Source organism: Myotis myotis, unplaced genomic scaffold, assembly GCF_014108235.1.
Source record: "Myotis myotis isolate mMyoMyo1 unplaced genomic scaffold, mMyoMyo1.p scaffold_m19_p_27, whole genome shotgun sequence".
Classification (NCBI taxonomy): domain Eukaryota; kingdom Metazoa; phylum Chordata; class Mammalia; order Chiroptera; family Vespertilionidae; genus Myotis; species Myotis myotis.
This window is the reverse complement of record NW_023416332.1, coordinates 2212969-2233433: the sequence shown is the minus strand read 5'-3', so window position 1 is coordinate 2233433 and position 20465 is coordinate 2212969. Positions and strand designations below refer to the sequence as shown.

Sequence of the window (20465 nt, the reverse complement as noted above, 5' to 3'; positions counted from 1 at the left end):
CAGCCTCTCCTCCCGCATGGACATGGGTGCAGGCCGCCCAGGAGCAGGGGAGCCCTAGTGGGAAGCTGGCCAGGAGCCCAGAACCATGGGGCTTTGGAACAGAATCAGTCCACATGCGGAGGGATCCCGTCGGGCCCTGCGGCCTTTGACGTGAAATCGGCAAAACTTGACGACCGAAGTGTCAGCGTGACTCAAGGTCGAGGATGAGCCAGTCGCCCTAACTTCCGGCGCGCTGGGTCTTTCACTTCGTTATTGAATGAAATGCCTATTTAAAATGATGCCAATAAAATAGGACGAATTTCTAAGGGGAGGGTTCCATGGGGGCCACCAGCAAGACAGGTGGCAGCGCCTGCCACGGCACCCTGAGAGGCAGGAGAGAAACGTGAGCTGTGCGTGTGGCCAAACGGCTGGTCCGAAAGCAGGCTGGCCCCGTGGGAACCTGGAGGGCTTGGCCTCGGCCCTGGGATTTGTCGCTAGAGGGCAAACGGGAATCGTGAGTAGAAATTCCAAGATTACCTAAAAGCCAGACGCGTGCCAAAACGTAATTGAGCGAGGCAGAGAGTGCCCAGGGAGCAGAGGCGCAAGCCAGATCCGCAGGCGCGCCTGCCAGGAGGCTTGGGGCGGCCGGTGCCCGCATCAGAGGTACCCCCTCCCGCAGGGGCAGCCAGAGGCAAGTACACTGTTGGCGGGAAGTGCCCGAGGGCGGGGGCTTGCACCTGCAGGAGCCCCTGGAACTGCCCGTGCCCGGAACGCTGCTATGACGGATGACGACATTGCTGTTGTTTGTGCGACTCTCGGTCACTGGTTCCCTCTTCGGAGTCAGGTATCATTCATGATGATGAAGAACAAGATGATGATCAAAGACAAATACTAATGGGACGCCAACTCTGTGTCCAGCACCGCTGGCCGCTTGGTGTTTGGTCTTTTCTGAAGACCAAGGCTGGCCTGGCCGGCAGGACTCAGTGGTTGAGCATCAACCTATGAACCAGGAGGTCACGGTTCGATTCCCGGTCAGGGCACACGCCCGGATGATGTTTCTCTCTCTCCTTCCACCTTCCCTTCTTCTCTGAAATCAATGAAAATACATTGAAAACAAAAAGACCAAGGCTAACAGCTGGGCCCAGAGCTTGCATGTCACAGGATTCACCTTGGTGGCTTATATTCACAACCGCCCAGTTTGCTGACGGGGACATGAGGCCCAGGAAGCATGTGCGGGTTCATAACAGGCACAGGAGACCAGGAACGACCGGAGCTCCTCTCCTCCGTGCGGATTTCACTCTGATGCTGGGGAAGGCAGACCGCCCCCCGCCCCCCGGCTGTAACAGCTGTTCATAGGGTTAGTGTTAGGGTTAGGGCTGGGGCTAGGATTAGGGCTAGGGCTAGGGTTAGGGCCAGGGCTAGGGCTATGGTTAGGGCTAGGGTTAGTTTTAGGGTTAGGGTTAGGGTTAGGCCTAGGGCCAGGGCTAGGGTTACAGCTAGAGCTAGGGTAAGGGTTAGGTTTAGGGCTGGGGCTAGGTCTCTAGTTAGGGTTCTGGGTTAGGTTTAGGGTTACGGTTAGGGTTAGGGTTAGGGCTAGAGTTAAGTTAGGTTTAGGGTTATGGGTTAGGTTTAGGGCTAGAGCTAGGGCTGAATGTCAGGGTCCAGGGAAATGTGCCCTAGTGTCCGGCCGCTTCTCAAGCCCTTTTCCCAGCTGCCGTCTAAGAAACATTTAATAAGCTGCCTGAACAGTGTCTGTGGGAAACAGCACGGCATCCCTCTTCATGGCCTCCCTCCGTGCCTATCGGGACGTCACACAGGTCCCGGCCGTCTCTGGGGCTCGGATAGAACAGGAGGTAAAGTGATTAGCAAACTGGCGCATCACTGGGAGGATGAAGGATGGTGGCGCCCGCGTTCACCGCCAGGGAAACCTACTCAGGGAAATTACACAGCAACGGCCTTGGCGGCTTCAGGGCTCAGAGAGCAATCAGCGCCAGAGCAGCCAGGCCCCGCAGCCGCGGGCGAGCCATGGCCCCGGCACGGAGCGCACGCCGAGAGCTCCTCGCAAACAGCCACGCCCTGGCCACGGAGGCTCGGCACCGGGCACCGTGGGAGGCAGCCTCCTCCTAAGGACTAATTTCCTATCAAATTCATACCTGCCAAGAAGTTAACACTGTCCCCGAGAGAACCGAGACGCAGCAAAGTCGGAACGAAAGCCGTGATGGCGCCGGAGCCGTCCCCACGGGGCTAGCACTTTCTTCACGCTTTCCCGCGCCTGTCGGAGGGGCGCGGGGACACTGAATGTGTCGTGCAGGTCACTGTGACCCCGCCCTTCTCCCCTCGAATGAAGTCCCCTTTCCCGTGGGTGCTGAGAACTCCTCACGGGCATGTTTCTTTCTGGTAAATCCTCACCCCAGGATGTTTCCCATTGATTTATTTTTTTTTTTAGACAGAGTGGAAGAGAGGGGGAGGGAGAGAGAGAGAGAGAGGAAGAGAGACTGATTAGTTGCCTCCCACACACACCCTGACCGGGTCCAGGAATCGAACCCGCAGCCTTTCAGTATGCAGGCCAACACTCTAATCACTGAGCACACTGGCCAGGGCTTGCATGCACAATTTAAAAATATATATATACATATATATATTTTTTATTGATTTCAGAGAGGAAGGGAGAGGGAGAGAAACATCAATGATGAGAGAGAATCATGGATCGGCTGCCTCCTGCACGCCCCACACTGGGGATGAGCCCGAAACCCAGGCAAGTTCCCTGACCGGAATCAAACCGTGACCTCCTGGTTCATAGGTCGATGCTCAACCCCTGAGCCACACCTGCCGGGCACATGCACAATGTTTAACGGTTTCGTTTGGGTCCACAAGCAAGTGCACGATGCCCGTTAACCCTCCCCTGCTGCTGGCCCCGTCCCCTGGTGTGGGGGACACTGAGCTCCCCGTGTTTCGGATCCTTTCCCAAGAAGGGCTCTGGGATGCACCGCTCCTGGGTCAGCGTCACGGTGCGTGTCACACGCGGTCACGCTGCCGTCTGCCGTGTATATGGCAGTTTACGCTTCCACACAGCAACGCGTGAGCGCTGTCACCAGCGGCGGGGCCGGCATCAAAAGCATCTGCTAATTCGAAAATTAACCCGGCGCCTTAGCGTCTGTTTTCGTTCTCACGCGTTGTCCGTTTCCGCACCCAGCACGGGAAAGCCTCACGCGCGCGTCGGAGCTGTGGAGCCGAGCCGGACCACCTGTGGCGTGACCGCGGCCTTGGCCTGCCCGGCCCAGCTTCCTCTCCACACAGTGGGGACGAGGACGGGTGCTGGCAGTGCTGGCACGCCCGCCTGGGGCCGGTCGGGGAGGACACGGGTCGTGTCTGTCCCACGAGGGAATCGCCTGTGTGGTGGTTTCTGTAGAGCTGGATCAGGGAGCAGCTTGTGAAATAACAATCACCTCCTCACTTCGAGAGGAATGCAAGGAACACAGCTTCCTTCCCACTGGGCAGCTCACGGAAGGAAGACCGAAGGCTAAGGCAGCACCTGCTTCCACCCTCAGTCGGAGGGCCACCTACGGGGCTCCGGAGCCAACCGGACCGGGCCAGCCCGCCGCCAGCCCGCCTGCCCAGCCAAGTGCCTGGCCGTGCCCCAAGGGGTTCTACAAACACCGCTACCCATGCTCCGGCTCATGGCGCCCACCTGCAGGTGCGGGCTGGCCTGCGGTGGCTCTGAGGTCGATGGACCATTGGTTCGCTGAGTTCCCAGGAGATGTCAAGATGACCTCTCGACCTCCCCGTCCCCCTAATTACTCCATGCAAAGCTGTCACCCCGAGCCACACGCCCTCCCCTGACTCACCAGTGACCTTGCCCCCGGCTGGGGGGGTCAGGAGATTTAACAAGAGAATCTCAAAGGAAGAGAGGGCCGGGGCCAAGCTCTGCCCCTCACACCGGAGCTGGCTCTGCTGCAACCAGAGGGGAGGCCCCCGCAGGCCTCGCTGGTGCAGCCCCCACCCCCGCCCCGCCCCCCATCTCACCTGCGGGAGACACTGGCACTGCCGTTCCCCCTGGGCTGTCACTGTCCAGGGCCAGCTCTCTCTCCCGCATGTCCCCCCAGGCGCGGGGCTCCCACTGCCCCTAAAGCTCTCGGGACACTCGCGTGTCATCAGCCCTCCAGGGACTCAGGCACACGGAGCTGGAACACTGAACAGTCATGATCTGTGGGGCTACCTCGTTCCCGGGACCCTCCATGGGCACCCACGTCCTGTCCACCTTCCGGAAGACAATCACCCTCCTCAGAATTCCCCAGGGGAAGGTGGCAAAAGCTTCGCTCACAGCTTTTGCTCCTTGGCAGCGGGTGAGGGTCGGTCGACAAAGAAACGATGCCAAGGACGAAAGAACACACGCCTCCCAGACGCCCAGGCAGGAGACGCAGCCAGAGGGTCAGCACCGAGGAGCGCTCGCACGGGGGCCGCAAGGCAAGGCCCGGCCACACAGGACGGGCCCGGCCTCCTGACCAAGCCGAGAGGGAAGAGGCCTCCTGTGGGTGCTGAGGGCTGAGAAGAGGCAACAGGCACTGCCAAGGGGCCCCTCGTCCCCACGTCCAATCCAGCAGCGTTTTAAGGAGAAAGGACACATTGGACACACTTTGAGTTCCTTTCCAAGAGCAGACAGAAAGGTGGCTCGCTGGGGTGACGTGGTGGGATGAGGACAATGGCCTGCACCTGGGACCCCGCACCTGGACCCTGCACCTGGGACTTCACACCTGTGAACCCGCACCTGGGACCACACCTGGGACCCCGCACCTTGGACCGCACCTGGGACCCCGCACCTGGGACCCGCACCTGGGACCACACCTGGGACCCCGCACCTGGGACCACACCTGGGACCCCACACCTGGGACCCCGCACCTGGGACCCCGCAGCTGGGACCACACCTGGGACCCCCACACCTGGGACCCCGCACCTGGAACCCCGCACTCGGGCAAAAGCTCAGAAGCCCCTCAACTCCAGGGGTGGCTTCTTTTGAAAGCTGAGACACGTGAGTCCATTGAAAACAACGCCTACAAGGTCGAAGCTTTTCACTAAAACCATAAGATGCCGTCTGCTGGGAAAGGCAGCTCTGAGGCCGGGAGCGACTCTAACATTCCAGCGGGGGAAGCTGGCAGCTGGGAAAACAGCCCACGGAGCGTCTCGGCTTCTCCATTCCAGCCCCTGAAGGAAATTCTGAGCCGACCAGGTGGCCTTGGACATGAAGGGCAGGGAGCTGGGCTCCAGCGGGGCAGGGCCCTGGCTGTGGCGGGCCCACCCTCATGCCCTGTGACATCATAACGCCAGCAGAGCCCCCATGCACCCGAGGGCCGGGCACTCCTGAACCCTGGACTTCAGAGGGTCCCACCGTATAAAACCTCTTCCAGTGGCAGGTCGCTGAGCAGAGCAGAGTGACAAGCTGCCAGAGGGGAGTTTGGCGAAGTGTAAACTCTTCTTTTTTATCCTCGCCTGCGGGTCTGTTTCCATGGCCTTCAGAGAGGGAGGAAGGGAGCGGGAGGGGGAACGTCGTCGGTTGCCTCACGTACCCGCCCGACCTGGGATGGAACCTGCGACCGTCGGTGCATGGGACCATGCTCCAACCAACCGAGCCACACCGCCGGGGCTACAGGAACTCCTATGCCCCCGTTTCCACGGGGCTTCCACCTGACGGGGCGGCGCGCCTTCTCTGCCCAGCCCAGGCGCACCACGGCCCGGCCGCCAACCCCAGGCAGCTCTGCTCCCCCGGGCAAGGGGTGGCCCGGGCTCGCTGCGGCCGTCCTGCGTTTCTCCGTGGACTGGTTTATTAAGGAAACAATCCGAGGAGCCCGCACCAGGGGCCGTGCGTACATCGGCGGCCCTCACTAGCTATTCAAATCAGCAAACTGTACGAGGCCGACAGACCCCGGAGCAAGGGGACTTCTCCACCTGGGAAGCGCGGGCGGGACCCAGAGCAAGGACTTCAGTGACCGTCGCCGTGGCCTGGGCCGCCTCCTCCTCAGAACGGACAAGTGTCCCGCCGGCCCGATGGCAGGACCCCCCCGTGGCCGGCTGGACACCACACCCCTCCCCTCCACCTGCACGTGGGTTTCCAACACGGATGAGACAGGGCTCAGGGTTAGCGTGAGAAAAGCTTCTCCAAGACACGAGAACTCGGACGAGGGCCACGGGCGCTGCCCCAACCGCCTGAAGTACTTTTCCCAAGGACAACACACGCCCGTTTTCTTCCCGGCTCCACAGAGTAACAGCCGCTTGCACAACAAGATGGAAAGTAACACCTCGACCCGCACAAGGGCCCGGAGCTCGGGTGTGCGGGTGACCAGGGCGCCCGGTGGAGGCTGCAGGAACGGGCACCTGGGTTTTTAAGAGCACGCCCCCTCCTACTGCCAGGCAAGGCGGATCGCAACGTGTCCGAGCTGGCTTCCTTTCGGTGCCATCGGCCTCAGACGCCCCTCGTGCCCACGTTCCTCGGTCTCTGAAGGCCCCCTCCATTGACAGGCCAGTTCCTGCAACTTACACATCAGCCACAGGCCTCACGCCAGCCAGAGCCACGACCCTGCCCGTCCCACCTGCCCTCGTGGTGTCCAATCCGACGGTCCCAGCGAACTGGCCTGGAGCTCCACACGTGGCGCCGACATGAGGGCGGGCACGCTTCTCTCCCGCCACGTCAAGACCAGTGGCCAAGTTCCACACGCACTTCCACCCGCCAGAGCATCACAGCCACGGCCTCAAAGACAACCCAGACACACACACACACACATGTCTACAGGACACGGAATCCACGGCGGGTAGCGACAACTGAGCACGCGTCCACGCCAGTCTCCGCGAGCACCGCCCACGGGCCCAATGGCCACGCAGTCCAGACCACGGACCCCAAGCATCAGAGAGTCGGCGCTCTCCCCGGCAGAAAGATACGAACACCCGCGCCCCTACCTCGATCAGGAAGTCCCCCGTCCTCAGTCCGGCCTGCCAGGCCACCCCGCCTTCGTCCACGGACTCCAGGTACTGCAGGGCCGGGAACGCCGGCGTCGGCGTGAACTCCTCAATGGGCGTATCCGCTGGGAAGGCAAGGACAGAGAGCTCATTACAACCGGCGGACGTGTCCAAGGTGGCAGCCTCACCCCCACAGGGCCCTGCGAGGGAGACCGTGTCCCCTGTTGGAAGTAGTTGGTCCAGGCCACCAACCCCCTGGGAAGGGCTTGACCTTCACCGTCCCAGGCCAGCAGCAACTGGAGCCGTGAGGCGCGTGCCCTCTGGGGCCCCCGCCACACCCCGGGCCTCTCTGCTAAGAGCACGGGCTGGCGAGCTCCACTGTGCGCGTCTGTATGTGCGCGCCTGTCATTTTCTTTAAAAGCATCGGTGACTAAACACTTTCGGTTCTAAAAATGGAAAAGCTCCCCCATAACCACACGGAGCTACAGAAGCAGCACAGCGAGCCACCTGCCGGGGCTGCGTCTGCGGAGACCGCGGCAGCCGGGACTCGCCCTGGAGCTCCATCGGAACCGGTGCTGACCCGGGGGCGGGGGGTGCGAAACCCGCTCCAGCCTGTCTCTCCCCTCCCACCCCCTGGCCCCGGCACCTGGCTTCGGGGCCCCACGCAGCTGCCCAGGGAAGTCCCAGGGCAAGCGATGGCCTCTCCTGGGTTGTCCTGAGCGGCCAGAGGTGCGGGTGGGACGATGGAGATGGCCCTTGTGGGGGAGGGGAGGGGCGACCACACAGACCGTGGTGGACACACACGTGGGGCCGGTTGTCCTTTCTCTCTCTCAGGACAGACGCCGGCAGGGCAGCCTGAGCCCCGGCAGGTGGGGCCGCGGGAAGGAGGGGCGGGGAGGAACCTCCACATGCTCGCCCGCGGCCAGCTGTCTCCTCCGTGGGGAGGCGATGCCATTTTGTTTTCTCACAGAAGGGAAGCCCCCACGTCAAGGGCTGGCGGTGGGGGCTCCACGTGGAACGCACCCCCGGAATCCCCCGCCCCAGGCCCCGGGCCACGGCCAAGGGACCATGCTGCCCCGTTTCCTTAGCAAAGTCACCTGAGGGGCAGGCGCCGCGCACCTGGGGCCGGAGCTCACTCCCCGCGGGCAGCCTCTGGTCCCGGACCTGAGCACCGGTCCTTGTGGGTCCCTGAGGCCGAGACCAAGCCCAGCCACCCCACACGGACCAAACCCGGGGTTTTAAAAAGGGTGGGGGAGGGAGCGGGAGAGCTGGTGCAGGGACGCGGTGCAGGAGCAAAACCGCTGCTCAGCAGCCCGCGCATCCCAGGGAGGCGGCAGGTGAAGCCGCGGTTGTCTAGCAACCAAGTGCCCAGCAAGAGGCTGCATCGGAGCTGGGGCATGTCTTTCACGCGGGCGTGTGCACACACAGACACACACATACACACACGCGCGCACACATGTGCATGCGGCCCGGCCGGGAGCCCCGCGCCTACCTTTCGCCCCGCGCAGGACGAAGCCGAAGCCCTCATTGTCCTTCTTCTGCAGGACCACCGCCTTCTCCTCGATGGTGCAGTCGCTGTGGAGAGAATTCCGGGGACAGCGACCGTTACCGGGGCCCGTCCTCACCGTGGCTGCTGCTCCGCCGGGCACGCTCATCATCGCAGCCCGTGAGCCCCCGGCGGGGCGGCGCGGAGGGAGCTAGGCGGCGCGGGGCGCGGGGGGCGCGCGGCGGGGGCGCAGGCGGCCGGGACCGGCGGGCGGGGAGGGGGGGCCGGGCGCAGGCGGCGCGGGAGCCCGCATGGTGGGGAGGCGCCGGGCCGGCGGGCGGGCGAGCGGCGGCTCCGGCCGGGAAGCGGGGAGGAAAGTGGCCGCAGGAAGGAGCGCGCGGCCGCGCCGGGCGCCCGGGCCGAGGCGGCGTCCCCCCCGCGGGCAACGGGAGCAGCGGAGCCGAAATGAGGCAGCAGTTTCTCCGGTTCTTGAAGGGGCTGGAGGAAAAGCAAACGCTATCTGCTCCCTGCGTGCGCCGGAGACGCAGCGCCCCTCCCTCTCCGTCCGCGGCAGCGTGGTGCCCCCACAGCCGCCGCGTCACCGTCACCATCGCGGCGGGCGGGGGGCGGGGGGCGGCGCGGCGGGCGGGCGGGAGGCGGTCACTCCGGTCGCACGCGGGCGCTGACGACAGGGCTCCGGTGGGAGGATGAGTTTGGGGGCGGGGAGAGGGGGCTCCCCCTTTGACGATCTAAAGCCAGGGCGCCTGCCTCCTGCCACCGCGTTTGTTTCAAAGGAGAGAAACCCAGAGGCGCAACTTTCATTCCGCTGCCAAAGGCTCCGCACCGGCAGGAAGGGGCGGGCTGGCGGCAGGACCGTGGCTACCCCGGTCTCCCCCACCTTGGGGGCTGCTGCCCGCCCCCCCTCCCCCCGCCCCTAAGTCAGGGGCAGGGCCGCTGTAGAGGGGCCCGAGGTTTCTCCAGGGCCCTAGGGGGACAGGCGTGGGAGGACTGGGTGCGAGGAGAAAGGACATCCGGGAGCCCCCCCCAGAAAGGCTGCAGGGCGTGGGGGGCACGGAAGAAACCAGAAGGCCCGCCTGGAAGGGGGTGGCTGGGGGTGCAACGAGCAACACACTGAGGAGCTCCAGCCCAGGCCACTCACTGCAGGTCAGCTTTGCCCGCCCTCCATCTGCCGCCTGGGGAGGCACATGGCCTCCGTGCACAGGCGGGGGGTGGGGGGGGCCTGGGGGGGAGCAGCCCAAACCCGCTGGCAGCCCCTCCTCCCCCCCAGGAGAAGGGCAGGTCCCCCAGGAGAAGGGCAGGTCCCCCCAGGAGAAGGGCCGGCCCTTGGACCAGCCATGGCAGCAGCGAGAACTCCCCATGGCACAGGCGAGGGGGCAGCTGCGGAGAGGTGGGGGCACAGCTGGGGAAGCACAAGTGTCCTGACCTCCGAGCACCGCCCCCACATCCGAGGACTGCGCAGGGGGCCCTGCCCTCGGGGGCCAGCAGAGGGGACACACCCCTGACCCTGGCAGGCCATGCGATCCAGGGGGACCGTCCAGGGTGGACTGAACACCCCGGAGCTGGGTCGTGTCTGGGAGCCCCTGGCTCGGCCCCCACAGCTGCCAGACGGGGTCTGACACTCGGAGCCCAAAGCCATGGGCACCTGTGGGCAGGTCACCAGCTGCCCGGCGGGTGGCGTTTAGGAAGTGACGGGCTCTCTCAGCCTCAGTTTCCCCTCACGCTACAGAGCAGTGAGCACAAACCACAGGCCTCCCGGGGTTCTATGTGGTCAGATGGGTCGATACCCATGATGGTGCAGTGGGACGGAGCCCCAGGGAGCCCCCCAACCCCCCAGGGAGCCACCACCAACCCCCCCCAGGGAGCCACCCCAACCCTCCCAGGAAGTCACCCCCAAACCCCCCAGGGAGCCACCCCCAATCCCCCCAAGGGAGCCACCCCCACCCCCCCAGGGAGCCACCCCCCAACCCCCCAGGGAGCCACCCCAAACTACCCCCCCGGGAGCCCCCAAACCCCCCAGGGAGCCACCCCCAACCCCCCCAGGGAGCCCCCCAAGCCCCCCAGGGAGCCACCCCCAACCCCCCCAGGGAGCCACCCCGAACCACCCCAGGGAGCCACTCCCACCCGCCCCCCCAGAGCCACCCCCAACCCCCCCTGGAGCCCCCCCAAACCACCCCCCCAGGAGCCACCCCAAAACCAGCACCAGGAGCTGCCCCCCCGCAGAGAGCCCCAGGGAGCCCCAGGGAGCTACCCCAGAACCACAGGAGCCGCGGGGACTGAGGGCAGGAGCCTCCACCAGGCCTCTCCCTCTCTCCACAGCCTCCCACCAGGGCGCACACACAAACTGCCCCCCAAACTTCTCAAGAGAAGGCCCCGCGCCCTGGCCCACTCCGTGCTGGGCGGGTGCAGACCCCCCGCCCGCCCGCCCCTTCTCCAGGGAGGGCTCTCCCAGGGCCCCGGCCACGCAGCCATGGCCTCCGCTCCTACACTCTGCGTGAGCAGCCGCAGCGAGCCGCCCAACCCCGGCCTAGGCCGCCGGCTCGGAGGGCCTGCTGGGCTCCCCGCCTGCCGACCGCAGGGGCCGGGGTTCTGCCCGTGGGCGCGGGACGGCGTCGGCGCAAACCCCAGTCCTGCTCTGACCCCAGGGCCGTGCGGCAACCACCCTGAGCAGAGCCGGAGTTTGCAGGTGCCAACCCCTCGGGGCCAGTGACAAGCCTGTCCCTGCGCCCGTCCTGGTCCGCTCAGGGTCCCCGCTGTCGGAGCACGTGCTGAGTCCCCCCTGGGGTGACCACGTCCTGTCACTCTTTCCTGGTGACCGTGGTGGGCGCTCAGGAGTCAGGCCACCGGCCCCTAGGGGTGCGGCCTAGTGAAATAAACCGCCACCCCAAGTGGCCACGCCTCACGGCTTTGCTGCCAGGGGCCATGGACCACGGGCCACGGTCACGGCCCTGCCTTCCTGCGGGGTCCCCTCGGCTCACGTTCACTCCTGAAGTGCCCCGAACACGTCCGTATAACTCACCCCCCTCCGCGCCCCTGGGTCTGTGCAGCACCCCCGACTCACGTGCCAGGCTCCCTCGGCCTGCCCCCCCTGCATTGGCTAACCCGCGGGCCCTGCACCCCAAACCTTCCGGATGAGGGGCACACATTCTCCCATGAGGGGCCCTCTGAGCACTGCCCACGCCTCCGAGAGAACCCTTCTGCCCACTGACCCACGCACAGCGGGCCCCTCGGGGCAAACCTCAGGCCCGTTCCTCCAGGACCCTCCCAAACGACACACCTCCCGTCTTGGGGGGATGCCACCCGTGTCCACTGAATAAAGGAATGTAACCCGGCTACGCTCTCTTCAACTGTGTGCTCTGAACGGGACGGGCACTGTAAGGCGCCCACAGGCACCCTCCTTTGCCAGCTCCCCCGGCAGGAGCTGTGGGAGGTGATGGGGTGGGCACCCCCTCCCCCACCCGCACCCGTGGGGGCGGCACACGGTGCAGCTTAGAGGACGCGGCTTCCCCCACGGCCCCCGTGGCCGGAGGTTGTGATGGCGACTCTGGCGCAGGTGGCTGCTGAGTGCTGCCGTGAGGGGCTCCCACAGGCGGTGTCGCGGGTGCGGGCCCCAGGCTGCTGTGGGAGACACAGTCCATGTCGAAACTCTCCTGGGGCCCATGTCTCACCTCCCAGCAGCCCCACTGTGTGCCGTGTGCCACCGTGGTTCCCGGAACACACCGGAGCCAGACGCTCCCGGGGTCTGCCCCGCGGGACCCCTGGAGGCTGGGCATCAGTGGCTTTGAACTGTGGCCCAAGGTTCACGGCCCCGCAGGGCCCCGGACGGGGCCGGGGTGGCAGGTGCCAGCGATGACAGGTGCTGTCAGGATCTGTCAGTCACGGGACAAGCTGTCTGGGCAGCAGGACTGGCCTGGCGGAGCCACGGGAAGCCAGGCCCGGGAGCGCCCAGGACCGGTGGCTCCGTCTGTCCTGCCCCACACGGAAGGACCTGGGACGGCACTGGACGTGGGACTGCGGGGTGGACCGCACAGCGTGGCCTGGCCAGCTGCCCCTGCTGTCTGCACGGGGTCGGGGTTTGGTCGGGGCCTAGAGTTCAGAAGCTGTTGGGGCCAGTGGCTAAGCTGCCCGGTGAATCAGTGAATGAACACAGTTAGTCCTCATTGCACACCTACTAAGCGTCAGGGCGTGGGCAGGGTACCGGCATTTTGGAGGAGCTAACCAGGCCCTGTCAGGCCACTAGGGAGCTGTCAGGAGTCGTGGGTCAAATGGTGGCTCCAAAGAAGACATGTCCCAGTCCTAGCCCCGCCCCGGGCACGTGACCGCATTTGGAACTCAGGTCTTTGCAGGTGCGATCAGTTACGGATCAAATGGGATCCACCTGGGTTTCGTGAGAGCCCTGCACCCGAGGACCTCCCTGTCAGAGGACACGGTGATTCGAGAGGCACAGCGGAGGCATGGAGCCGACGTGGGCGTCATGCGGCCACACCCAGGGTCCCCAAGGACGGCTGGCCACCCCAGCAGCACCAGGTCTCGGACGCCCAACCTCCGAGCCGGGAGAGAATCAGGTTCTGAGGCTCAACAACCCCCCGTCGGCGGCATCTTGTTAGTTTCCCTCCTAATCCAATAGGCACACAGGTGCAGGCTCTGGTGCTGTGAGCCAGAAGGGCAGGAGGACTTCCTGTAGGAGGAGGCCCCGCGTGCAAACAGGAATGAACGGTTGGTGGGAGGAGGGGCCGGCACACCCAGGGCAAGGTCTGGGCAGCAAGGGGCTGGCACGAGGCTTCCGCCAGGGCCGGGACAGCCCTGCTCTCCCAGAACCACTCAAGGAGGCCAAGACGATAGAAAAGCTACCGTCCGCTTTGTTCTTCCCGTGGCCTGACTCTGGCCTGGGACCCCGCCCGCAGCCGGGCTTCCACTGAAACACTTCACACACGCCCGCCCGTCTGCTGTGGCTGATGGTGACAGCTCCCCCGCCCTCCCCCCCCCCCCCCCCCCCCCCCCCGCACGAAGCCAAGACCCTGCAGGTGGGCAGGACGGCTTGGCCCCACGGCAGGGGTCAGGGGCAGGCGAGGCACAGACACGGGGAAGACGCTGTGCCCGCGGGTCCGCAGGAGGGACCTGGATCGCCACTGCGCCCCGACCCAGACCAGGGGACCCTCCTCAGTTTGGGGAGGCTGTGGGGCCACCTCAGTGACACAGCCCCCCTGCCAGCCCTCGGCAGCCCCCGAGCTGCGTGGGGACCCACACACGTTTGCATCTGGAAAACAACCCCCAAGGCTCCAACGCCCAATGAGCGCTGCGGCGACAACGCGGAGACCAGCCGTGCTCCGGGCGGAAAGCTGACACGCGGGCGCAGCACAGCCGGTGCCGTCTTGTCACCAAAAACACACTGTTGAGGCCACGGCAAGCCGGTCTCCTCACGCTGAAGGGGTTCCTGGGTGTGGGGACCACGGCGCGGAGACCACGGGGCCTGGGGCACTCGCAACGAGTTACAGGGCAACGGGCCCAAAGGCAGGGTTCGCTGAAGCATCGGAACTCTTACGGCCGAAAGGAAGGCCCCGTGGATGGGGCTGCGGGTGTTGAACACCAGGGCCCGTGGGTTCGGGGGTGCTGGCGCCCGGGAGACCCCGGGAGGACCCCTGTAAGAGAGATTGGGGAGTTCATCGCCCCGGAAAGCTCCTTCCTGGAGAGGCTGTGGGGGCCCCGCCTTGTCCAGGGCGGGAAACTGTAGCCGAGAAGCGGGTCGACTGCACTCACGCTCGCTGACAGCCGGGGCGGAACTGGGGCGCTGCTAGAAGAGGGAGCTCCGGGGACGGGGCAGGGCTGTCCTAGAAACTCCCGGGCTCTGCCAACCAGGACGAGGCGGCTGCACAGAGCCGTCAGCTCCTCTGAGGGGGCCTGGGCCACAACAGGTGGGCCCGCTGGGCACAGATGCCAGGCGTGGGCAGGCGGCCAGGTCCCCGCGTGGTGCCGGCTGCGGAGTGGACAGCGGGCCGCTCCACAGGCCGCGGGGCCGGGCCAGCCTGTCCTTGGGGAGGCCCGGCGGCCGAGAGCTGGCGGGAGGGGTTCCCCACGTCAGCTGCCACTCACTGCTGCAGGAGGGCACCTCCCAGCCTCTGGCGGCGAGGCGACGGGCTGCCTGCATCCTGCTTCCCAGGCAGGTGAGTGCGTGGTGTTGCCCTCTGCCCTCTGCCCCGTCCACGCTGGGGCTGCCGCGGTTCCTGGGGGACGTGAGCCCTCTGCCCCCCACCCCGGGTTCTTTTAATTTTTTAACCTTTATTGATTTTTAGAGAGAGAGGAGGGAGAGGGAGAGAGAAGGAAACGTTGCTGAGAGAGAAACACCATTGATCGGCTGCCTCCTGCACGCCCCCCACTGGGGATCAAGCCCGCAGCCCGGGCCTGTGCCCTGATGGGGAATCGAACCCTGACCTCCTGGTTCATAGGTCGACGCTCAACCACAGAGACACGCCACGGGTTCTGAGAGCTTGTGTAAGGTGCTCGTGTGCCACGTGGGGGAGACGCCGCACGTGGGCGACTCATTCACAAACGACGCTGCTCCTCTCCTGGGAGCCCACCCCGCCGCCCGCAAGCAGGGAGCAGCGTCATTTCACGTGGGCTCGGCGAGAGGCTGGGCCGTCCCCACGGAGCCCACACGCCCAGGGTCTTCCGGAGCTGTTTCTCCGAGCGGATCGGCGGTTTCGACCCCGCCCTGCCCAGTGTGCCTCGCGCCCGCCCTCCTTGCGCTGCTAACGCGATCAGCAATACGAGGCTTTCCTAATAGAAGCCGTAATGTGCAAAGACTTGATTGAAATTAAATTGTCTCATTATTTCGTAATAAATCACCCAAAAGCATTTCCTAAACACCAGCAGGCGTGCTACCTGCCAAGCGCGGCGGGCGGAGGAGACAAGATGTGGCTCAGTGTTTGGGATAATGACCGGCGATCATCGCTCCCCGCGGAGCTGAGCAGAGACGCGGCCTGAATGCGGAAGGGCGGCCTGGGAACCGAGAGGTGTGGGGGGGGGGCGCCTCCCCAAAACAGCTCTGTGATCTTGGCGCCAACATCCTCACAGCAATATATCAGGTTTTTATAATAAAAAAAAATTATTTCATTTTATTATTTTTTAAACTCTCACTATAGGATATGTTTTTATTGAGTTGAGAGAGAGGGAGAGAGAGGGAGGAAGGGGGAGAGAGAAACATTGATGTGAGAGAGAAACACTGATTGGTTGCCTTCTGTACGCACCCTGACCAGGGATTGAACCCACAACCTAGGTATGTGCCCTGACTGGGAATTGAACCCCCAACATTCCAGCGTATGGGACGATGCTCTAATCAACTGAGCCACCTGGCCAGGGTGAAAAATTGTTATGTTAAATATAAAATATAATATATTCTATATATCGTCCTGCTTAAAATACCCCAATGGCTTCTCATCAGAATTGAATATAAAATCCAAATTCCCCACCATGGCTAAGACCCTTCGTGATCTGACCCCTCCTAATTCTCCACGTTCCAGCCATACTGCTGTCTCCTCTCTGCCTCGGTGCCTCTGCACTGTCTGCGTTCGCCCCGGACTGCTGCCCCGGGACTCCACCAGCGAGGCCGCTGTCGCTGTTCAGGTCCCCAAGGTCACTTCCCCAGAGTGGCCTTCCCTCCTGCCCAGACATGCCCTCCGTGCCCTGACTCTCAGCTCTCACCTCTGCTTTAATTTCTCGTCAATCACTGCTTTTGAAATTGTGATTTGTTAGTATGCGTGCTCCCAGGCAGGCTGAGCCTGCCCACCGTGGTTCCAGATGGAGCAGGCCCATCTTTCGAGTCCTGGCTCTGGGACCCTGAGCAGGACCCTCACCCACGCTGAGCCTGGGTTTCCTGGCTGTAGAGGGAAGATCAGAACATTCCAGTAGGTACTTAACTGGTGTTTATTGATGCAGCAAATGAAACCTAAGCTGGGACTCTCACATACGGTCTGTGATGCAGATGGTGTGGCCCCGGTCCTGGCTGCCAGGAAAGAGGGCTTCCTGGGACAGAGTTTTAAAACCAGGCTGGTCCGGGGCAAACCGGGGCGCGTTGGAAGGCCGCCCATCCCACCACCTGCGGGAGCACCGTGCCCACAGCCCTGTCTAAACCGGTCATCCAGGCCCCTCCCTCTGCGACCCCTACAGCCCTGCAACTGGTCAGTTTCTCGGAAGTCCACGGAGCCGCTGGGACAGGGTTTGTCCAGGGTTACACGGCTCGGCCAGAGGCAGGGCCAACTGGTAAACCTTGGCCTTTGACCCTGAGTGGACTGTTCTTTAAAACAAAACAAAACAAAGAATCAGGGGGACAATGGAACGGCGGGTGTTTCCCTGGGGTGCAGGACGGGCCGCGGGGGACTTCTCTCTCTTCGGCGATTAAAGTGACCAGCCTGGGACCTGCCCCAGACCACGCTGTGTGGGCTGTAGACAACGTGTCTGGAACGGCCAGTTCCTGAGTCCCCGGGGAGGTGGACGTCACCCCCAGCGGGGAGCCAGGAGCCATCTCTGCTCGTGGGAACCTGACTGGGCATGGCGCCCCCCCCCCCCCCCGCGCCCCAGCCAAGCTTTGGAGGAGGCTGAGCCGGGCTGGGCGAGGAGCTGCAGGGCTGCCCCTGACCCCGCGTTCCCCTCCAAGGCCTGGCCCCCCTCCCGCCCACCCCTAGACCACCAACCTCCCACCACAGAGGATCGTGCTTCTGTTCCAAGTGCCGATGCTTAGGTAAGAGGTCCCCGCGCCCCTCAGAGCAGGAAGCAGACAGCTTCCCTGTGGAGCCCTCCTGTCCCGTGAAAGGGGCTCAGGGCGCCCCAGGCCAGGCTTGTCAACCCCTCTCTGTGAAGGGCCAGAGCATCGGGGTTCCAGGCTCCCGGCTGCAACCGCTCGCTCTGTGGCTCCCAGGCAGACTGGACACGCGGTGAACGAGTGGGTGTGGCTGTGTGTGTCGATAAAACTTTATTTTCAGAAGCAGGTGGTGGGCCGGACGGAGCCTGTGCCCCTGGTGTTTAAAGACACGCTTGGAATGCCCTAAAGGCACGTGAATTGGCACAAATGATAGGTTATGCCAGTGCCTCAAAGTGAACCGCGGTCGGTCCCTGTAACAAAAGCCGAGAAAAGTCTCCGTCCTCCCACGCCAGTCACGCGTCATTGTGTCCAGGTGCCCGGCCTGACCCAACGCCTGAGCTTCAGAAAAGACCCAAGGAAAACGCATTTAGAAACGGGGTCACCCGTGAGATGCCCTAGAAAGATGCAGAGGGATCGCACAGAGATCCTCCTGAAAGACAAAGGCCCCTCCCCCACCCCGAGACCGTGCCTAGGTGTGCATGCTGGGTCGGCTCCGGGTGGCTCGGCGCCGGATTCCGGCTTAATTAGCAATGAGAGTAAATACTGTAATTACCGTGCCGTGCCAGGCCCGGCTCTCAGTGCTTCCTGTGGCCCATGAATCGACTCCTGGTGGTGACCACAGGAGGCGGGCACCGCCATCTCTCCCCCCTTAGGAAGAGGAGACCGAGGCACAGAGAGGGTGAGTGGTTGGCCCAAGAGCACACAGCCTGAGGCACAGCCAGGCTGGCTGGGGCTGGACACTGCATCCTGGGACCTCCCGGCTGCCGGCCAGGTGGGGGGCAGTCCCCGGTGCTCCCAGGCCTCCCCACCCGGACAGCAACCGAGGCAGAGGCAGGACCGCGGGAGGCGGTGTCGGCTGCAGCAGCACGTTCCCAAGAGGAATCGTGACTCCCCGGTGAACCAGCAGCCTCCGGGTTCTGTCTGCATTGGGCAGGGCTCATCCGACGGCTTCGCATTGGCAGTGAGGACCCGGGGCCCTGGAGAAACAGCCCTGAGGTCTCCACCACCTTCCACCCTCCCAGGAAGATGCGATTACACCCCTCGCCTCACGTCAACCCCGTTCAGAAAGTGAGAGCGAAGTAAGAGGGGTTTCCCTGGTCTCGGCCACGACCAATTTCCTGCCAACCACGACCCGGCCTCCCCCAGCACCCGGCTGCTCGAGAGTGGAGTGGCCACAGCATCACGTTCCGTGGCTGGGGACAGACACCGCACAGCCAGGCGGTAAAGACGACAGACTTTACACATGGCTGGTCTAAAGGAAAGGATCAGCCAAGAAGGGCTCCTCCTGGGTAACTTGACCCAAGATCCTGATCAGAGTCCAGCGGCCGTTGCTGGCAGGGGCGCGCCTCACGCTCTAAGCTGCCGGCCTCCTGCACCGCGTTCCCCCCTCTGAGTCACCCTTCAAGGGAGTTCCTGGTGTCTCTTTAAGAAAAAAAATACGTTTTTATTGATTTCAGAGAGGAAGGGAGAGGGAGAGAGAGACAGACATCAATGAGAGAATCACTGATCTGCTGCCTCCTGCACGCCCCACACTGGGGATGAGCCCGCAACCCGGCATGTGCCCTGACCGGAATCGAACCCTGACCGCCTGGTTCCTAGGTGATGCTCAACCACTGAGCCGTAAGGGCTGGGCCCTGGTATTTCTTTTGACCAATGGCTATATCCTCATTTGCATACATACTGACCAATCAGAGCTGCCCCATAACAACCAATCAGAATGCGTGATTCTGACTAATCAGGACTGTGCTATTTGGACCAATCAGAACTCTGTGATTTGGATTCCTCGTTTGCATAAACATGGACCAATCAGGAACTGGGGCGGGACCTTTCTCTATAAAAGGTGCCCCACTCCCCAAGGCTGCAGTTCCCAGTTTGCAAAACATTCCTTTGGTCCCGCACCTCCAATTCGGAGCTCTTGCTGACAATGGGACTTGGGGGGGGGGGGGTGCGGGCCAGCCCCTCGGGCAGGCGGCGGGCTTTCTCCTCTTGAAATCAGCACGGCCGGAGCCTTCTCTCCCCCACAAGCCGCCCAGGACAGGGGCTGGCGCATCCCATGTGACCGCTACCCGCGACCGTGGGAGCCCCCTCCTCACACCAAGCCCCACACGCCTCCCACCTTCAGGTTGGCACAGACAGGGTCAGAGGCCTGGCTCATTCTGCGCTGGGCAGACGCCCCCTCGCTGCTCCTGCTAAGCTTCTCCCTAAGGAAGGCGCAGCCCCCCGCTGGGTCCCTTCCCCGTGCAGTGGCCTCGCCGTCTCCACCTGGGGTGTCCCTCCCGGCCGCTCCCCGGGGCCTGCCCAGTCGCCAGGCTGCACATGGTCTGCACTCCCCGGGGCGAACCCGGCTGGCGGCTCGCTGTCCCTCAGTCCCTGTGCTCCCACATGTCCCAGTTCTCCCCTTTTCCCATCCTTCTTCATTACAGCGCAAGCCCGGCCGCATGCCGGCCGCTCCAGGCCATCCGTCTGGCCTTCCCGGGCCCGGGCGGCCGCCGGCTCCAGGAGGCTCCAGTGACGACTTGCTTGTTCCTGGTTTTCCCCAAACAGACATTTTTCTAACGGCAATCTGCGTGGTGCCCGGCGCCCGTCACCGTCCACAACTATATTTATTCTTCCTTCCTGCCTCTTATCTTCAGCAAGATAAGCCCCGGCTTCCAGCCTGCCCGCACGCCTCTGGCTCCCGGGCTCCACGCACCCGCTCTCATCGCCGGTCCATCTTAGGGGTCTGGGTTCATCAACTCGCACTGCGGCTGAGATGCTCGCTGCCCTTCCTCCCCCACCCTCCCCCCACATTGCGGGGAAGAGCAGGACAGTCCCGACCAAGACGACCAAGACGGTGGATGCAAGAGTGTGAGCACAGAGAACGCAAACAGCACCCCCGGCCACACGGTCCACGCTCACACCCCGCAGGCTGCGTGGGGCCCCCATGCCCTCTTCTCCCTCCCAGCCACCTGGGCAGGAGGCACTGCTCCCTCCCCCGCTCCACAGACAGGAAGCGGGGCGCAGAGAGGCCCAGTGACTGGGCCAGGGTCACACAGCGGGTGCAGCCGAGAGGCTGGGCTGTGGCCCGCAGGAGCCCGCCCCTCCCCGAGCGCGGGGCAGGCCTGTCCCTGGCCACAGCGGAGGGAGGGAGGCCACAGAGCTCCCAGGCCGGCCTCAGCACCCTCTGTAGGGACCGCGCCTCCC

At 64.0% G+C, this 20465-nt stretch overlaps 1 protein-coding gene across 2 annotated transcripts in view; it reads right to left on the bottom strand.

The window, feature by feature from the left end:
• The window catches only part of SHANK2 (SH3 and multiple ankyrin repeat domains 2), a 168131-nt gene that overhangs the window by 59788 nt on the left and 87878 nt on the right, over positions 1 to 20465 (bottom strand). For both annotated transcript variants that reach the window (XM_036295830.1, XM_036295831.1), the window contains 2 exons: positions 8417 to 8499; positions 6925 to 7049 (listed from right to left, as the gene is read on the bottom strand). In XM_036295830.1, the coding sequence (XP_036151723.1) occupies positions 6925 to 7049; positions 8417 to 8499 (208 nt within the window). The remainder of the gene's footprint in view (positions 1 to 6924; positions 7050 to 8416; positions 8500 to 20465) is intronic.